The sequence below is a fragment of the Eschscholzia californica genome, unplaced genomic scaffold, assembly GCF_041429995.1.
Source record: "Eschscholzia californica isolate CP2 unplaced genomic scaffold, dmEscCali1.0.p SCAF_2, whole genome shotgun sequence".
NCBI lineage: Eukaryota > Viridiplantae > Streptophyta > Magnoliopsida > Ranunculales > Papaveraceae > Eschscholzia > Eschscholzia californica.
In genome coordinates this window covers 13,169,703-13,188,670 of record NW_028238309.1, presented here as the reverse complement: position 1 = coordinate 13,188,670, position 18,968 = coordinate 13,169,703, and the positions used below count along the sequence as shown (strand labels likewise).

The window sequence follows — 18,968 nt, the reverse complement described above, 5'->3', positions numbered from 1 at the left end:
GGGAGGAGAGAAGAAGAAAGGTCAAAATGGATTTTTTTTTTCAAGTTGGAAGTTGTTCGTAGATGCAGACTCTTTTCAAGGAAGAGTTGAGAGAAAATACCGGAAAGGAATTTCTAGGTAAAAAGAATATTGATTGTTAAGTACGACTGTACGAGTAAAAGAATCACAACTTAAGTACCAAACTACTACACAAATACAAATGGTAAATCAAATTTTTCAGTTGGTCACGAACTAAGGTTAAATTAGAATTAATTAAATAAATATATTTTTTTTTGTAGAAAATAAATAAGTCTTGTTTAGGAAGGAACATAAAAACGTCAAAGAAGGGTCTAAAGATTCCATATCTCTTTTCGTGTAGGATGGGGGGGGTCATGAGTGGGGTAACTTTTTGACAAAATCATGGATACCGTTCTTATCTCTACTGGAGTTCACTGCTTATCAGTGTGGGTCCCCGGTCTCAAGTTGACTCTACCGTAACCATAACTAGGGTCTTTAATTCACCTTTTCATTTAAATTTATGGGTCCGGGGTCAGACCCTCAAAATCAGCTCTATTGGAGAGCGGTTCTAGACCCTTAAATTTGAATTTTAAATTTATCTCTTTTTTACCCTTTCAACCACCATATTAAATTTTTATCAAATTTTTTTCTCTATAAATACCTCTTTCTCTGCAAACTCAAATCAATTTCATTTCTTCTTTGTCTACAAATTTATCAACGAATAGATCTTTTAAGTTTAAGTTCTTCAAGTTTTTGAATTAATGTGTTGGATTATTTTAAGTTTAAATTTTTTTTAAGTTTTTTAATGAATTTTTAAGTTTTTAAATTAATGAGTTATTTTTATTTATTTTGTTTTTACAAAAAGAAAAAAAAAACAGGAAATTGGGCTGGAGGTCCTATTTCATGTTTTTTTTGTCAAAAAGACAAGTTATTTTTTTGTCCTTTTAGGCCCCATATATAGTTTGGAAATAGTCTTGAAGGACAATCCTAAAAGCACTTCCATTTCTAATGCCGAAATTGCCCTTAGAATCTTAGCTTGCGAAGCTTCGCAAACTGGTTTGCACTGCTTTGCAATCTGGTTTACAGAGCTTTGCAAACTGGTTTGCACTGCTTTGCGGTCTGGTTTACAGAGCTTTGCAAACTGGTTTGCACTGCTTTGCAATCTGGTTTGCAGAGCTTTGCAATCCCGTTTGCATTGCTTTGCAATCTGGTTTGCCTTGCAATGACTTTGCACACACTTTGCAATCTGGTTTGCAGAGCTTTGCAAACTAGTTTGCACTACTTTGCGATTTGATTTGTCTTGCAAAGCTTTGCAATCTGGTTTGCAAACTGGTTTCCACTCTCATTTGCAAACTGGTTTGCAAACTAGTTTGCAATAAGGTCAGTTTCGTCTTTTCCCTATATTAGATTATTTACAAAAATGCCATAGGGAACTGAAGCCTATAAAAAGTTGATAAATCCTTTTTAACCAAAACTCAAAGTTTTTAGGGAGTTTTGACCAAATTTCCCAAAAAAAAAATACTCTCACCGTTGATGTGATCCAACGGTGGGATTTGCTCCCCAGTGTGATCGTTGGGGAGCCCCAACGGTCCCTTGGGGAGCTAGGGGCCGACCCTTATTTCCCTCAGCCCGGGACCATTTCCACTCCAATGGGGAGGATGGGGTGTCCCGGGCCCTTAATTTGAATTAAGGGCTCGGGACCGCTCTCCATTGGACTTGCTCTTAGACCCATGTTTGGTGTGCGAGTAGCCGAGAATAACGTGGAAATAAAATGTGATTTGTAAGAATCACAATCCTCGTTATTATTTGGGAAAAGATTGGGGGACCGAAATTTTAGCGTGAAAAGTGGCGTGAATTGCCACCACCTCTTGGATTCACAACCACTTTCTCTCTCTTGATGAAATCAACGTGAATCCAAGGGTGGGTGGAAATTCAGGCCCTTTTCACGCCAACCATTTCGGTTCCCCTATCATTGTTGTTATTATTTAGTTCGCAGAATTACCGAGAAAAACTTATTCTTCCAGGAATAGAAATCCCCTTAAACAAAGTAATAAGCAAATGCAAATCCTAGGAGGGCGTAAGTTTGTGATTTTTTTTCTCAGGAATAATTTGTTTTAATATTTAATCAAAATTATCCTTAATAAAATATTAAAATGACTTATATTAAAACCATTCTTCACATAATATCACAACTAAAAAAATAAAAACTTAGGGTTCCACCCACCACCAGAGTATCTCTCTCGCTCGAACGTAACTCTCTAGTTTTTTCTCCTCTCGTGTTCCTTTTTCACTTCAATCAATTTTATGACGTTTTAAAAAAAAATTAGTCGAGACCTCTATTTATCTTACATAAATTTATGAATACTACTTAAATTTGTGTATCGCGTTACTATTCAGTATCTACAAATTTGAATAGACAATCCTGATTAAAACATATAACAAAGTTGACTTCGTATTCCTGGTCAAACCAAACATCAAATTCATATAATCTAATTCTCAGGAATCACGTTACGGGAATGCGATTCTCAGGAATCACATTCTATTACCGCGCGTCAAACATGGTCATACAGTTTTCTTAAGTGAGAGGATTGTATCTATATGAAGATTGTTTGATTGCATATATAATAGGCAAGTTTTAGTGGCGCCCCTTTAAAGTGTTATTTGGCCACCCTCAAAGCAAATTTCAGGGGAGGATTGAGGAGGAGCGCCAATAAAACTTTCGAGAAGCGCCTTGATATATGACAAGAAGGCGGCAGGAGAAAAAACTAGCTAAAGAGCAAAGCTGGGATAGCACAGCAGCAGCACATCTACTGTCTCAGGCCCCTTGATATACGCCGACGTGAGGGAGAAATATGAACCATCCTTGTATGCTTCACTTGCTGTGGTCTCAGGAGAATGGTTGAAAAAAAGAGGAATCGACAAAAAGATCTAAAAAGTACTTTTGGAAAGCAAAACCTCCTGATGACAGTAAAAGTGAATCAGCTTCCTCTCTTTTGTTAATTTCTTGCTTTATTCCCTTTGACAGAATAAGTTCTGTAAACATATCAACACTAAAAATGAATCTACAATAAACAAATATTACGATTCTATAATCCACTAACAAATTAAAAACACGAGGGAATATTGTTAACGATGTCAGTGATTGTAAGTTTGTGACAAAGAACCAACGCGACTCTTGAGGTAGGAAGCAACTTCTTTAATCATTGAACAGCTTTTTGATTAAAGAAGAAAGTAGTGGAATTGTCGTGTGTAAAACTATCAGGCACCACTAATCCACGAGAGTGATGGCAAACGATTTGGAATGAAACTAAAAATAGTGAAGATGATCCATAAACGTTTCTTTTACTGTATGATTAGCTTCCGAAAGATTCTTCATGTATTTAGTATTTACATGTGCACGTAATAATACATTTACATATTCCCGAGAGTGTAAAATACGCAATGTCGTTTCCGAAAGCAATTTAACTTGAAAACGGAGAAAACAGCTTATCATAGATACCCATCAGTTTTCCACGTTATAAGTTAGTGAGTGAAAAAGTTATTAGGGAGAGATGAGATCTGACCTGTTACCAATCCTTGAGCAGATCAGCAGCAACATCCTTGTAACTTACTTTTTTCTTTTTTGCGGGTCCTGCATCTGGATCTACTTGCGGTATCTCACTTTCAATAAAGGTTTTTACCGGTTCGGGTTTCTTCACCCCAAGACTTGGTATCATGTCTAATAACATAGCTTGAATCGGATCAGTAACTATTTCGGGTTTTATCGAAGTATCTTTCTCTTCACCTCCTTCAGTTTCATTTATTTTACTGGATCCTTCTGCCATTTTCTCGTCTTTAGAGTCATGTTCACCATCCAATGTAATTAAACTAGATTCATCGGTTCTTTCAGCTGCTTCGTTCATTCTTGGCGTGTTAAAAAGTTTTGAATTATCGATTTGTTTGATTCCTGTTTGTGTTTCATTAATTCCTTCCAACCCTACACTCGATCCAATATCCTCCTTATTTGATGTGTTATCCAAGTGAGTAGTGATTTCTGGTACATCATCATCTATTTTAGCGGGTCTGTTTCCAAGCTTTGCTCGAGTCTTTCGAACTTGGCCAACACCAGTTCTTCTTCCATGTCCTTTAGACTCTCGTCTTGATTGAATGGCTTCTTTATATGTATCATCATCTGAGTCAGCACTGTTTTCTGGTTCATTTTCATCTATTTGGGTAGGCTTGTTATCAGTTCTTGACCTTGTTCTTCGAGCTACTCCTAAACCAGTTCTTTCTTGAATTCTTTGAGACCCCTGATCCGGTTCAATAGGATCTTGTTTATGTGATGCATCATCCGAGGAAGCGCTTTTTTCTGATTCATTTTCCTCTATTTTGGCAGACCTTGTTCCAACCTTTGCTCTTTTTGTCCGAACTTGGTTTACACCAGTTCTTCCCCTTTTTGGGTTCTTAACCGCTGGTCGACCTCTCTTTCGTTTCCCATCCTTCTCAGATGCAGCTGATATTCCCATGTTTTCAGATCTCTCCCCTTTATTCTCTCCAACTTTGTCAGAAGAAGATGAGACATTCTGGTTCTCTGCATCGGCCAAGCTAGAACGGAAATCTAAATCACTGAAAAATTTAATACACGAGTTAGAAAGTCAAGAGAAAATAGAATGCAATTTCATCCAGTACAATAGGACATACAGTATACACTCGGAACTGCGACAAGAGTTCTGTTTCTTGTCAGATCTTAGCTATTCCGGGTCTCATCGTTTAATATTTTAATTAAAAATGTTCAAATGAAAAATCAAATAGGCAAAATTTCAATATGTTTAAACCAGTTACTGTTTTTATTGGTTTGTAAACTTTGTTTAGAGTTGCACTGAATATAAAAGTATGAGGTACCAGAACAAGGTCTAGTTCCACTTATGGTATGGTTTCTAGCAATTCCAGTTCCCCAATTAAAATGAACTGGATGCAGGATATTAAGTTTTCAAATGGAAAGCAAATGAAGATTGTTTTACCCAGAAGTAAGAAATAGAACACAAAATGTAACATGAAGATTGTACGTAGTTCAAACAGAATATTTTTGCACCAACCTTATCTCAATATTCGATTCTTCCAAGCCATCAGGCTTCAAGCTATAAATATCCTCTTGTAACTTCTGATCATTCTCCAATGAATCCTCCAACCATTCGTACCCAACAATGTGCAACCTTTTTCTGCAGAGAAGAGGTCTTTCCGCTGATGAAAAACTGCATAAAGCATAAGCAAAACATATTAGCTCTAGAACTCAGAACTCTGAACATAATGGCAAATCTGTGTCAGAAGAAAAAAGTTGACGAGATGCAAAATTTCCGCCAGAAGTAGGATGTGAAGGGTACTTTTAAGCAGCGATACTCTCTAGGGGAAACAAGGAACAATTTTGACTTTGTGCTACAAATCCAAACGTTATGAATGTACCTGTTCAGTATTGCATCAAAATCTGGATCAGATCCTGGTACTGAGAGGACTACAAAATGAGTAGCATGTGAAAGTTTGTCGCTAATTTCACCTCCACCCATTGAAACTTCAAGTTTGAGCCTCCTTAGCGTAAGTTCCATGAGAACTCCTATGTCAGTATTTCTTCGGGTACAAATGAAGTTGATAACAACAGATCGAAAGAGAAACTCAGGGACGACAAATATTTGATAAATTGAAGTGTTATAGATAAGGAGGAAAGACGGGAAATAGGATCTTACACAGTATGTGTTGAGCGGTAGAAGTAAATGCAGCAATCCTGAAACTGGGACCATTTATCCTTCGGGCAGTACTTCTTCTTGTAATAGGCAATACTTTTTGGATCTTTTACTCCATCAATGTTGTTAAATAGCTAAAGATAAGAAACAAAGAAAACTTGGTTTCACTACTGTGTTTGCTAGCAGCATTAACAGGACAGCGACAGCCAACAAGCATATCTAATACTAATATGCACACCTGTCTTAACCTAAATTTTCCTCTTCTTTCTCCTCCCATTGATTCTTGGTTTTAGAACACATGAAGAAGAGTAGCTTACGATTTTATAAAGGCATACCTGTTTAATATCTGTAAGATCTAGATCCCAGAAATACGAGTCGGAATATTCATCAACTTCTTCTTCAAATTTCTTCTTTGAAACGTCAGAGAGGAAAAGGAAGTACCTTTAAAAGAATATTCAATATCATCAGTCATAGCATATAAGACTATAAGAGCACAAATGTTGAAATAGATATTTGTAGATAAAACAAGTTTAAACACTAACTTGGGTTGCAGACGCACTAAATGTTTTTGCGAGCAACAATCTAAGACCCAAGAGTAGTGAATAACATCCCCACGACGCTTTGCTCCTTCAAATTTGATCCCTGCCAGATTTCTCATTCAATATATGATGTGTATATATATATATATATATATATATATATATATATATATAAGTATATAAGTATATAAGTAGGTAATACTTGCAAAATTAAAGGAAAAAAGAAAACTTGCCTTTTCTTTCAGCTGCAATACAGTGAGTAACTTGGTCATTCAGGTTCATTGAGAAAGCGCCGCCATTTTCAACCACCATTTTGCGAAAAGAATCCAGAGAATGGGTTGGGGGCACATTTACAAAGTCTAGTGAAATTAGGGAAGAACAGAGAAGTAATGCTTCTAGATGGTACAAATTAATGTATAGCTTTCCTTTGAATGGTAAGGGATGAATATACAAAAGACTGATATATTTTAAGTCTTTTGAGTTTTGACTCAAAATATTATAATAGTGGTCAGTGCAATATAGGCCCAAACAGGGGTGGCAATTGGGCCGGGAACTCACAGGTAGTTCTATGATCTATCACTGGGCCAGGCTGCGCAAAATATGTGTACTAGGCATTTCGGGCATACTCAATAAAAGGTAAAAACCGTAAAATATCCGGAGGATACAAAACATCATGTTTGCAAATACGAGAGTTGCTTCTTTTACTTCAGAGACATCAGTCTGAACGAAATGAGAAGGTACAATAGAAACATTCTTCTTGTCTCCCTTCGTAGAGGATTTTACACGTTTCGATTTGTTATCTCGAGGACCCCCATAATCAGTACCCCTTTGAGTATTACCATTGCTTGAATGCACCAAGTCCAGAAAAGCTAAAATTGGGAGGAGCAAAAAAGCACAAATTGAAAGAAAGAAATAAAGTATCTAAGTTAACACATGAAGATATGAAGATAGGAATAAGAAGAACAAAGAATGATGTTTCTTGTTAATTAATTTTTATCCAAGATAAGTTACAAATTGTAGAGGCCACCAGAGATCGTGATACATTTTAGATGCAATATCTATGTGAGCTAGATAACAAGACACACTATCAGGAGATTAAAAAGAAAAGACTAAGTTCTTACATTGCACATCAAGGCACTCATGCCAAGGTTTGTCATATCTCACCCTGTCAATACGAGGAAATCTCAAACTGTATGGTGCAGCAAATACCTGTAAAAATATACACATGTATATCACTTATCTGTACTTCTTTCTTGGAACCATAAGAAAAGAAGGCCAAACATGCATTTAGAAACTAGGGGGCTATTGGTCCCAAAGTAGGTAACCAAATAGGAGTAGCTCTTCCCTTTTTGGAGGATGATAACCTCACTATGCATCATCAAAATAAATAGTCAGGTCCACAACAACTCCAAAGTTGGTGTTTACGACATAATAAATGTTTCAAAAAAACTCAACTAGGCTGATTGATTTGTTTGACATTTTTTTGACATTTCAAGCCAGCATTTCAGGTGGGACATTCATTTCTATAAATAAAAGTCAACAGTATTTTTAGGCACAGTACCTCAGATGTTACTGTTCGGATATCACTCGTTATGGAGAGAATGATTGACCTGCGAAAACAACAGAGGTGAATCTGAATGTCTAAAACTGATCCTTCCGTTATCTACATAACAGAAAAGAAAAAAGTTCTAACTTTTCAGGACTATCAACCCAAACATCTGGCCTCTCCTTTGAATGATTTGTTACTTCATAAAAGCTGGGTGTCCTCTTCGGGTATTCATTCTTCCTGTCAAAACCAATTGGCATGATTAGAGAATGTGTTTAGAGTCTTTTTAATTGACTTCAGGTCTGAAGTATGTTTTTCACTATCAGATTTCGGATCTTGCATATAGAAAAAGCAGACATCTCCAAACTATTGAAATGTCGTGGTGTTAAAAAGTAGTATTTTGTCAGAGTACCTAAAATAGGGCTTCAGCTTTGAAACGAGAGAATCAAGCTCATCATCAGAAAGACCAGTACCCACTCTGCAAAATGAAATAAACCTGGAAGGGAAAATAGAAACGGAGAAATATGGTGGTCAGAGTAATTTGACATGTTCCGGTAAAGAGTCTTATTTGGATGATATATTAATATGTTAAAGCTGTTCAAGTCTAACTATCTAATTGCACCAGCATCAGTGCTGCAGAATATGACATCAGCTACGGGTGGCTTAATCAGAAATATAGAATTAAGATACATATTCATAAAGATAGAAATAGAAGTAATAAAAATCTAACAACTCAAACCAATCAAGCATGCCAGTAAAAAGAGATGGAGAGCTAATTGCTAAATGAACTTTAGGTAGGTTATACGAGACCACGATCAAGTTATAGAAGCTCTTCAAAAATCCAAGTACACTCGGGTCTTGGTTATTAAAATTTGGTAACTTGAACATTTGAATAGGAGCTTACTACTTTTTGTTCAACTAGACCTACAGAATAAGTCCCCATGGACCGCTTCATGATGAAACAAAAATGAGGTCCAAACTTCTACTGAAGGAAAGTAAAATTCAAAGAAACTGAATTACCGTCTGGGGTAGGTGTTCGGTGCTGGACGCTCTGCAAGACCCAACAGAAACTGGGCAACCTACAAATTGTTAAACGAATGAGGGAAAAGAATAACTAAACAAATAAAAGTCCAATCTTTGAGACGATAAGCACAACTACAATATCACATAAAAGCAAATTCATGAGCAGATTTAGGTAGAATTATAGAAATGACTGAGTGGAGAACAATGAGTTGGGGCATAATAAGCGGCATACCTCCCCTCCACGACGGCCAGAACCATAGTATCCACCTAGTAAAAAGCACCAAACTTGGAACTATGCATAGCAGGAAAAACAACAAGAAAACGTAACAGACCAACAACATTAACTCATACCTATAATCAGAACATCCAGATCAGAACCAGTGTGTATATAGTCAGGCTTCAACTTTAACCACTTCCCGTTCCGATCACTAGGCTCCCATTTAGATCCAAGGTCTTTCAATACAATTCCTTCATCTCTACAAGATTTATCATGAATTTCATAAGTGATAAAGAAAAGTTAAAAAAAGAAGTATATATGCAAACCCTGGACTGGCAAGCTTGATCACTGCACTTGCTGTTTGAAGAAAGAAGACACTTTTTTGTACGTGTGTGCATTCCATTCTCATGGATCACGTATCATGTCTTGAATATTTTGCTACCATCATGCTATGAATGGACTTCAAATCCACTAGTTCTAACCAAAAAAAAAAAACTAACAACAGACCATAGATATATTTCGGCCTTGGTCCAACTTGATCAATGACAGGAATAATTACAGATAAGAAACTCGAGGAGAAATGGTAAGAGCTTCAAGATCTCATGCATTGGTTGGAACCCATGGTTATGGCTCAGACAGAGATGAATGGCAGCAACTATTTAAGGCAATATGGGAGACGTCAAAAGGAGGATTGCAAGGCCCAAATTCTGATTTGGCGTGTCTTACATGAATGGCCCAGAACCTTGAATAATATGGGCCTGATCCACATGTCTTTGTGGAAATTCTTCTAGTTTTTTAAGTATTAATTAGGATGGTCAAGTGTCTTTAATGTCTTTTATGATGTCTTTTTAGTGTCCTAGCAGTTTAGAAGTTTAAAAGTCTAGAAGTAAAGGTAGTATGGGATATTAAGGGTCAGTTTTAGCCTATATGTAAGGGTTGTGTTCTTCTGTTTGAGGGGACAGACAGAGAGTTTTCCAGCAGCTATTCAAGCTATATGTAATTGTGTGATGCAAATATCCCAAAGGTGTGATGCCTAAGGGCTCTAGGAGTGATTCCTAGATTTTACTACTGCGATGCTAGGGGTTATCTACTTTATAATACTATTATCTTCTTCATTAGTTGTCCTTCTTTCTTGTCCTACATCAGGCTCTGACTCCGTTAGTATGAAAAGTTTTCTTTACCAAGTGAATTCACCTAGTATTCGAAAATTTCTAAATTTGTTTTTTTGTAGGCGGATCTAGCATCCACGGACTGACCCACATGGCATAAATGGTTCCATAGCAAACGCTTTCCTAGCATAGTTGTGAACAGTGAGGAAAAATAAGGGTCTCATTGAACAAGCATGGACCGTACTAGGGTTACCCTAATGCCATACTACAAACTCTTCAAAAAGCACCTAGTGGTTTAGCCAATAAAATATAGTGATATTGCTTCACACGTAAGCTCAAGCTAATTACAGTCTTACAGAAAAAGAAGTTTTAGCTTGCAAGGCACAACAAATGAACTACTACAATCTAATTTGGATATAAAGGTTACAGAGAGAAATGAAAGAAATTCTTCACTCAATTAATCCATATTAAAGGTCAAAAAGAAGAACCAACCTATTCTCAATTGTTGCTTTGAAAAATCTTTCAACCTCTTCGACATTGTGCGCAATAATAGACCAACATGGTTCCCCTGGAAGCTCATTACAGTGAGGACATGATATAAAGCACCAGACAACTCATATATAAGAAACCAATACAAATGCCACAATTTCTGCCCAAGGACACAATGTTTTATTGTTGAATTTCTAATACGGGGTATGCTGAATCCAACCAAGGATAATGTTACAGGGTTAATTAACATCATCCAGGAACATAGACATGCATATATCTTTCCTAATCTACTTTTAAAAACAAATGAAAGTATAGTTGTTCTTATTTTTTAAACTTTGAATTAATATAACCAAAAAAAGGCTATACAGACAAAGGGTGGGGGCTAGGCTACAGAATGCAATATCCATGCCTCCCAATTAAAAACGAAGTTGTTATACGAGATTGACATTAGTAAGGTTTCTAGCCACAATTGCTTCCCTAAGTCCATATAAATCTTCCGAAGGTGGAACCATCTCCATAACCACCGTTTTCTCCCAGTCTATCACTCTCATTTCCGAAACAGCCATTTACTGTGTGAGGATAAATGACCTTCTGAAGCCTTAAATGCAATATAATTAGGGTGTGGTATATAAGCACCTAGTTGTTAAACTCTGTCTCGGGATCGGTCGAGCTTGTCAAGGCCGAGTCGAGCCGAGTTACTCAGGCGAGTCAGGCCAATTCAAGGTTATTCAAATAATGTTCAAACATATTAATTCTTATCTAAGTTTCGTGCATATGCTTCAAACCAAGTTAGGCTGAAGTTTATATAATTATATATATGTTATTATCTTATATATGTGTGTGTGTGTGTGTGTGTGTGTGTGTGTGTCACGTAATTTTAAAAGTACACTCTCGTTTTCATTTGAAAATAACGAAAAATGGGGAAAAAAGGAAGAAAAAAATAAAAGGAAATAATAAAATTAGGAAGGAAACAAGAAAATAAAAAAAAATGGAATGAACATCAAACATGAAAGAAGAAAATAAGGGAAATAGTAGTTTAGAAGGAAGGAAAAGAAAGAAAGAAAGTGGAAAAGAATGCATCTATTGGGCCAAGGCATTCCTCTCTTTTGAAGTTGATCGATTGTAGGAAGCTTTCCTAGAACAGCAGCCCACACCACGAAACTAACTCTAGGGGAAACCTTTGGAGACCACAACTGAACTTGAAGGAATATGTTGAGGTAGTCTGGCCCTTGATTCTTGTGTAGCACTGCTTCACGGACAGAGGGTCCTTGTCGTTACTCCTTCACTGCCCAAGAGTGACTCACATCTGGTCTTATTTCGTCTCTTCTTGCGGAAGTTCATGGTGCAGTCCAAGGTCTATTTCCCAGGCTTTGGAGCAATGGAATGGGCTGTTTGTGAATAGAATCAAGAGGGACCTTTGGTCTCTGATCCCCTTCGCTATAGCGTGGGCCATTTGGGGTAACAGGAACAATCTGACTTTCAAAGAGTCAAGTGGCCGGTCTAGTCTAGAGGTGGAGGATATCCTTGTTACTCTCTTCCATTAGAGCAGGCAAATAGCTTGGGCTGGGAATAAGTCTTGTGTCGACTTCATCTCTAATTGAGAGGATGTCCTGTTGTAATCTGTCTTAGTGTTGCTTTTTGTTTTTTCGTATGCTTGTAGTTCCTCCCACTCTTCGTTAATATTAATTCAAATTATTCAAAAAAAAAAAAAAAGTGGAAAAGGAAAGAATATACTCTATAAATTAAGAAAAACGCAGGAAAGAATAAAACTGAAGAGGAAAAAATCGATTGAAAGAGGAAAGAAAGGGAGGACAAACAAAAATAGAAAGAAGAATTCAGGATGTGATATGTTGAATTCAGGACGCGCCTTGGTCGACTTAGTGACGCTTTACTTTTCCTTTCCAAAGTTGGTTTTTCAAACTTTAAGTGAAGTAGGAAGCGACCTCTATCAGAACCTCGCGCCTTGGTGTCGCCTTTGAAAACATACGGATGGGAAACCAGAAAAAGAAGAAAAAGGAAAAAGATGTAGTAGAGATGGAAAACATAGAAAATAAGTAAAAGAAGAAGAACTAAATCAAAATAAAAAAAAAATAAGAGAAAAGGAAGTTTCACATGGACTCCGTGGATCGACGAGTCAAGAGGACGGCTACCTCGAGCCAAGTCCCGAGTTACTCGGTCGAGTCAGACTGCTTACAGGACAAAGACTGATTCCGAACTTAAGACCGAGGAAGTACATCACTGAAAAGAATATTTGAAGTTTTTGACATTTTTGGTCTCTCATGCAACCCAGTTCCAAGCAAATAACCAAGGGAGAAAATCAATTCACGGTTGCAGCCAAATTTTGACATATAAGAATAACATGTCCTATTGGTTTAACCCATCTCCTATTTGCCAACTCTTCTCGGTACAAAATACAAACTCTTTCAGTTCCTAGCAATCGAAAAACTGTAACAGGTAAATTCAAAACCGGGATAATAGTATTTACACACCTAGATAGATGCCTCATGAAGATATATCGTAACAAATTCAGTGAATATTAACTACTTGCTAGAAAAAATAGTCGACCAACTAGGACACATAATATGCATACAATTACGTGTGTCGGCAGTCTGAGAATAAGGATAAATCTGTCTCAGCAATTCTTACCAGAGAGGCGATGAGCATTAATACCCCCATTTGGCACCAAAATTTCCAAACGACCTTTTAAAGGCTTCACAACTTTCTGAAGGAGAATGTGCCTCTCCTTCAGGCTCTGATGAATAACACTAGTGTCTCCAACATAAAGTATGTCAAATGCAACATCTATCCCATTTTCATGTTAAGGACGGCAAACAAATCCAATTCATCCTCCGCAAATAATCCTCAGCTAAAACGTATCAAGTAGTAGAGACTAACCAGATAAAGACTAGGGGACTTTCAGAAACAACTGAAAAGGATACAGCATAACTGCATCAAGAGAAACATATGATAGGGGTTAGAAGATAAAGGTTGATAGAGAAAAGATAATGACAAAGATATTTCACTGCAACAGACCTGTCTGTCACTATCGAATCCCTCTCTAGCAGCCTTCGCTGTACACCAGGAAAAAGGAAAGGGAAACACGACATATTTTAGAACTGATTAGATTGTTGAACTGTATATGTAAATATAGTGAAAGAAATTGGCTTTGTCATTCACACCTATTTCCTGGTTAGAGCCAAACTCCGCAAAGCGATTTGAAGATGTGTCCCATACTAACATTTCACCGTCAAGGATACATCTGAATGTAATAACAGGGGAACGATTTTTTAAAATATGAATGAATATATAAAAACAATATAAAGCAGGAGCAACGATGTATATGTGTATGACTTCTTTTAAATTTCCAATATCGTATTACTGTAAGAAAATGAATCTATAACTAAAAAAAGAATAGGCAAGCTAAACAATTTACTAAACTATCAAAGAAAGATAGTCCAGTGAATATGTAAAATAAAAACACAAATTGATTCAGTAACCCATATTTGACTTTAGCAACTGGAAGTATCTGTTTGATATTCCTGGAGTTCAAAATATGGAATTTTCATATAATTTTGTTTGCAGATAATACAGTGTCCACCCCGAAAGCATCTTGACACACAACAATTTTTTTTTGCATGACAAAATTTCGGCGGTACTATGACAGTCCAATGCAAGTTATAGCCAGTTGGATAGTTGACTTGAACACGGTGTATACAAACAAGAGGGAAGGCAGGCATAGTGTAATTTCCCAGTAACAGCAAGAAAATGCAATGTCGGGTATATGCTCCGAAGGCAATGAGAACAACAGTACAAACATACTATTAAATAAGATATCCTCTCAAAGAAAATGCATTAAGAATAACATTATAACCAAGCATGAAAACAAAAAGTTAAAAGAGAAACGGATTAGTTAATTAGAATGATGTTTGTGGAAACAATTACTGAGAAACATACCTATCAACCAAGACATTTTGCATAATGATGTTTGACATAGCATGTTCATATTCAGGGTGATCAAGAAAGTTCCTGCACAGAATATCACATACTTGGTTATGTATATTCAGTATGAAACTCAAGCACTGATGATCTGTTGATTTTACGAAGTTTGAGCAAATACGAGGATGATTTGTGATCAATTACTTAGAAAAGCTGGAACAGTTAGGAATAAGCGTAAGAATACATATTAAACCAGTATGCCTGACCAATACTAGCAACTTACTGCTACAAAGCTTACTTCAAAACAGAACCTCCAAAGGCTTAAGAACTTTCTTCGAAAAATGTGATTGAATATATGAAAGGATTATATATAGAGTTCTTTAGCCGAAGGCTAAGCACCTGAACCGGAAAGTTTCATTCTGTGTATAATTTGATTTGAATACAACGTCTGCAGAACGCCTGAATAGGGTTGATTTGTACTCTATCCCAACAAAACAGTATTTCATTATAGTGTCCTCTACTTATACCTTCTTTTCATTGAATTATATACAGTTGTCCACGTTAAAATCTCAAACTGTTAGAGAGAGGAATAACACTATATCTATATGACAAGGGACTGCAGGCCGCAGGAGTTGACAGAGATACATGAACAGCATGCACAGTCGGTGAAGATATTTATCCAACAAATTCTAAGTATATATCCCATTAAAAGAACATAGAGAAACCCTTCCTCACTGTCGTAACTGTATCACTAATTGATCTCTTTAGTAAAGAGGAACTGCGTCTAAGAATCCTAGATTCTCAAGAACGTTAATCCGACGTTGACGTCTTGCAGGTAGGGGCAGGCATTGTTAGGTAATTAAAGCATATGAAATGCATCAACTGCGACCAGTCCAAGGTGACTTATCAAGACATTGAAATATGCTTATACCTTGAGTAAAAGTTTATACGTGCTCCATTTTTATGAATTTGAATACGATCACCATCAAATTTGCACTCAACTACCACCTCTTTTCCGTGAAGCTGGGACATTACAGAAGAAACCCCATTAATTTGGTTAGGTGACAAAAGGACTAGATATTGCTTATTAAATTTTAAAAAAGTTAAGGTGACAGGAAAAGGATTTTGATGTGAACCTTCTTCCATGCAGCAGCAGCGTCACTAATTCTTAGAGCCAGTTGGGGCCGCACAGCCTTTCCGACTTCTATGTCCTGCTCGAGACGACGCAGAACACTACATATGAGATGCTATTTAATGATTACTGATTCTACTGAATATGTAATAAGGGTGGTTTTTCAATAGTGAATACCTGGCGTTTGTGACGTTGGCTTCGGTCTTTTAGCTTCTCACAAACTAGTTTTAAGTCACAAGTGACATTAAACAAGTCTTCTGCATCTGGATGAAATTCATGGAAAATGCTCTTTTCACTGACTCCCAACTTCAGGTCTACGGAAAAAATGAGCCAGAGATGATGAGGTCCGTGAAGAAAAGCAAAATAAACCAACAGACAAACGAAATGAAGTATTAGAACTACACCTTTTATAATAATCATGACGATCCATTTCATTTCTTGTGCGTTTGTTTTCTTTATGAGATCAGAAAGCACATTAATCTTCTCGGACCTGTTTTTAAGATTCAAGAAAGGGAAATATAAAAGGTAAAAACACCTACGAAGAGAAAAGCTGAAGCTAAGGCCCACACCCTATAGGCTAATAAAAATATGTTAAAGGAAAACGATAGACTGTTGATGAGCATTCACAGTTTTTTCTACTCAATATCTTAATGTAGAGAAGATTTAACATAGGTAATGGCCTAATGGGTTTAGAATTATATTACTATATGATACCTATTTTCGCTCGAAGCCAAGCGATCAAGCATGTCATTTAACTCCTTAATAGTAAGCCCACCGGAAATTATTCCTTGCCTCCGATGTAGGACCTGTGGCGACAAAGAACAACAGTAACCCAATAAGCTGTATTAGGTTCTCACTATATTATTGTCAAATTATTATAACATAAGGTTTGTGAAGAACAATGATAGCAGATCCAAATAAATGAACTAAATTACTACAATAATGTAACATCTCCTAGATCATGGATGCCACTTGCCAGGATAAATGGATTAAAGTATCGTGAGTAATGTAGACCTAACCAGGCGTAATTTCTAGAAAAAATAATGGACCAAGTTGTACAACATTGAAATCATAGGGTATGATGGTAAGGCAACAATCATCATAAGGATTGCACGCCAATATCACTGGACAAATTAACCAGATATTTGTTGAGGATAATAACACCAACAGAGCGAGTAAAAGACCCAACGCAGACATCACCAACACCCCCCCCCCCCACCACCACCACCATCAGTGCCACCGATACCACCAACTCCACCATGAACCACCTCACCAAACGCCATCACCACACTGTACGCGTCATTCACCATGTCACATCACTATCATTTTCACTACTTCGCTGACATCAATAGTGTCATTGTTCTCGGGATCACTACCATAATGTTTAAATAACTATATATGCACACAGGGAAAGCACGTCCAATGTATTAATCATTTACATAACTACCTAGGATGTGTTTGATTTCGTCAAATGAGTACTGGAGGAGTGAGTATTCAACTAAATTAACATCCGTAGTGACAGGTATGCGATGACTTGGAGTCCTTTTGTAATTAATGCTACTCTAGCTACTACATTTCCCTGAAACCAAACATTTCGTAAATGAAAGTGATTAGTATAATCACTTTAAGAGCATTTGCCATCCTAATTTTACTAATGTGCTTATCCGTATCCAATTTTACTTTCTCATACCAACCAAACAAACCAAAATGAAAATTGACAAAAAGATCTTCTTTATAGAACCTTATACATATGAGACAACTATTTCTATGAAAAGTATTATATACAAAAAAAAATCAATATTACTACATTTTAATATAACCACGAAAAGTAAATGTGAGGGAAAACACAAACGAGCATGTCCTTACCAATGAAAACAAAGTACAATAATCATCCGCGTTCCAAACTGACCAAATTAAAACTAGTTATAAAGATGGCAAAACTAGTGACAATTCACAAACAATGCCATGGCAACAGACTCATCAATTCCACTAAGATATGTGTCATGTCAATGATTGGTGAAATGTGTGCATTTCAAACAAATCCAAAGAGTCCACCACCCCCTTTGGTGCAGTGGTTGGACACTCCCTCTTAAGCCCATGAGGTCGTGGGATCGAGTCTCGGTGAAATGTGTGCATTTCAAACAAATCCTAATTTAGGCAATAAATGAAGTAAAGGTATGAGTAGATGGGCTTTCAAGCCCCGTTTACATGGTCTTTCAGGCCCAAGATGTCTTAATTGGCGGTTATAGTGCTTATCCAAAATCATGATGTATTATCAATTCCATTGAAATGTAATAACTCTTGAAATCTAATCTAAAAAAAACAAATACAAAGAGGCATATTCTTGTAAGGACCAAATGTGTCTACTCACAAAATTATGCTAAAAATGAACAATTTTTCATCCTTTAATGATTAAAAGTATTAGTTTGTGAGGAATTCAAATTTTCCCATTATCAAACACAATCTAATCTTCTTTCAACAAAAAAAAAATACAATCTAATCTTTTTGCCAAAGAAAAAAACTACTAGATATTGAATGTGTCAAAGTTGTAGAGAGAGAATGTAAAGAGAGAGAGAGAGAGAGAGAAAAAGAGGGGTTAGTACCTCAGAAGCAACTAGGGCAAAATTACCAGCATTGGCACCAGTTTTAGCACCACCTTTACGCCAATTAATGAGACGAAGAGCATCTTCAGATTCCTTAGACATACCAAGTGCATCAATAATACAAGTAGCAAGTACAGATTCCTTCAATCCATAACTTCCTCTTTCTCTATCAAGAGATGGAAGTATTAATCTGATTGCTCCAAAGTAATCATCTCCTGTTTTACAGTAATTGTCTAAGAATTTCCGAAACTTTGATCGTTTCTTTGATGATGTTCTACTTCTTTGCATCCAATTAAACATACTACAAAGAACACTAAATTTCACTTCTTGATCGCTCATCTTCTTCTCTCCGTCGCTACTTTCTCTCTCTACTTTTCAAAGCACAAATGAAAAACCCGCCACGAGAAGGTAAGCGTACAAGACAAGGAAGAACGATAATTTGCAGGTCAATTTAGCGGGGGCTGAGAGTTCAGTCGCTGAAGATCGTGACCGTATAAGTATATAACCCGCATTGACATTTTTTTTTTTTTTTTTTTTTTAAGCCAAGGGAACCATTTCCATTAATAAGTGACAAAATCACATTGTTTAAATGGATGATACATTTGAGAATTATCTTCACTCACGCAACAAAAAGTTGTTGCCCTGCAATCTCTGGTCGCCGAC

The 18,968-nt window shown here is 36.7% G+C and overlaps 1 protein-coding gene across 3 annotated transcripts; it reads right to left on the bottom strand.

Annotated features, from left to right (window-relative positions):
* Window positions 1-2,412: 2,412 nt before the first annotated feature.
* ATLIG4 (DNA ligase IV) lies at window positions 2,413-18,949 on the bottom strand. 3 transcript variants are annotated; one of them, XR_015235318.1, is made up of 28 exons: window positions 18,306-18,949; window positions 16,417-16,508; window positions 16,107-16,192; window positions 15,880-16,016; window positions 15,707-15,781; window positions 15,502-15,593; window positions 14,589-14,660; window positions 13,814-13,893; window positions 13,658-13,705; window positions 13,281-13,436; window positions 10,638-10,713; window positions 9,171-9,295; window positions 9,052-9,086; window positions 8,817-8,875; window positions 8,209-8,292; window positions 7,944-8,036; window positions 7,812-7,860; window positions 7,372-7,459; window positions 6,916-7,119; window positions 6,484-6,609; window positions 6,254-6,353; window positions 6,047-6,152; window positions 5,715-5,845; window positions 5,437-5,598; window positions 5,073-5,228; window positions 3,561-4,602; window positions 2,768-3,030; window positions 2,413-2,727 (listed from the first exon to the last, which is right to left on the bottom strand). XR_015235318.1 is itself a non-coding variant. In XM_086664225.1 (27 exons), the coding sequence occupies exons 1-26, from the start codon at window positions 18,642-18,644 to the stop codon at window positions 3,564-3,566; spliced, it is 3,810 nt and encodes a 1,269-aa protein (XP_086520351.1). In that variant the 5' UTR covers window positions 18,645-18,949; the 3' UTR covers window positions 2,413-3,030; window positions 3,561-3,563. The 3 variants fall into 3 exon arrangements, 2 of the variants coding, with proteins under 2 accessions (XP_086520351.1, XP_086520350.1); XM_086664225.1 differs by having other exon boundaries at window positions 2,413-3,030; XM_086664224.1 differs by lacking the exons at window positions 2,413-2,727; window positions 2,768-3,030 and having other exon boundaries at window positions 3,321-4,602.
* Window positions 18,950-18,968: the final 19 nt, after the last annotated feature.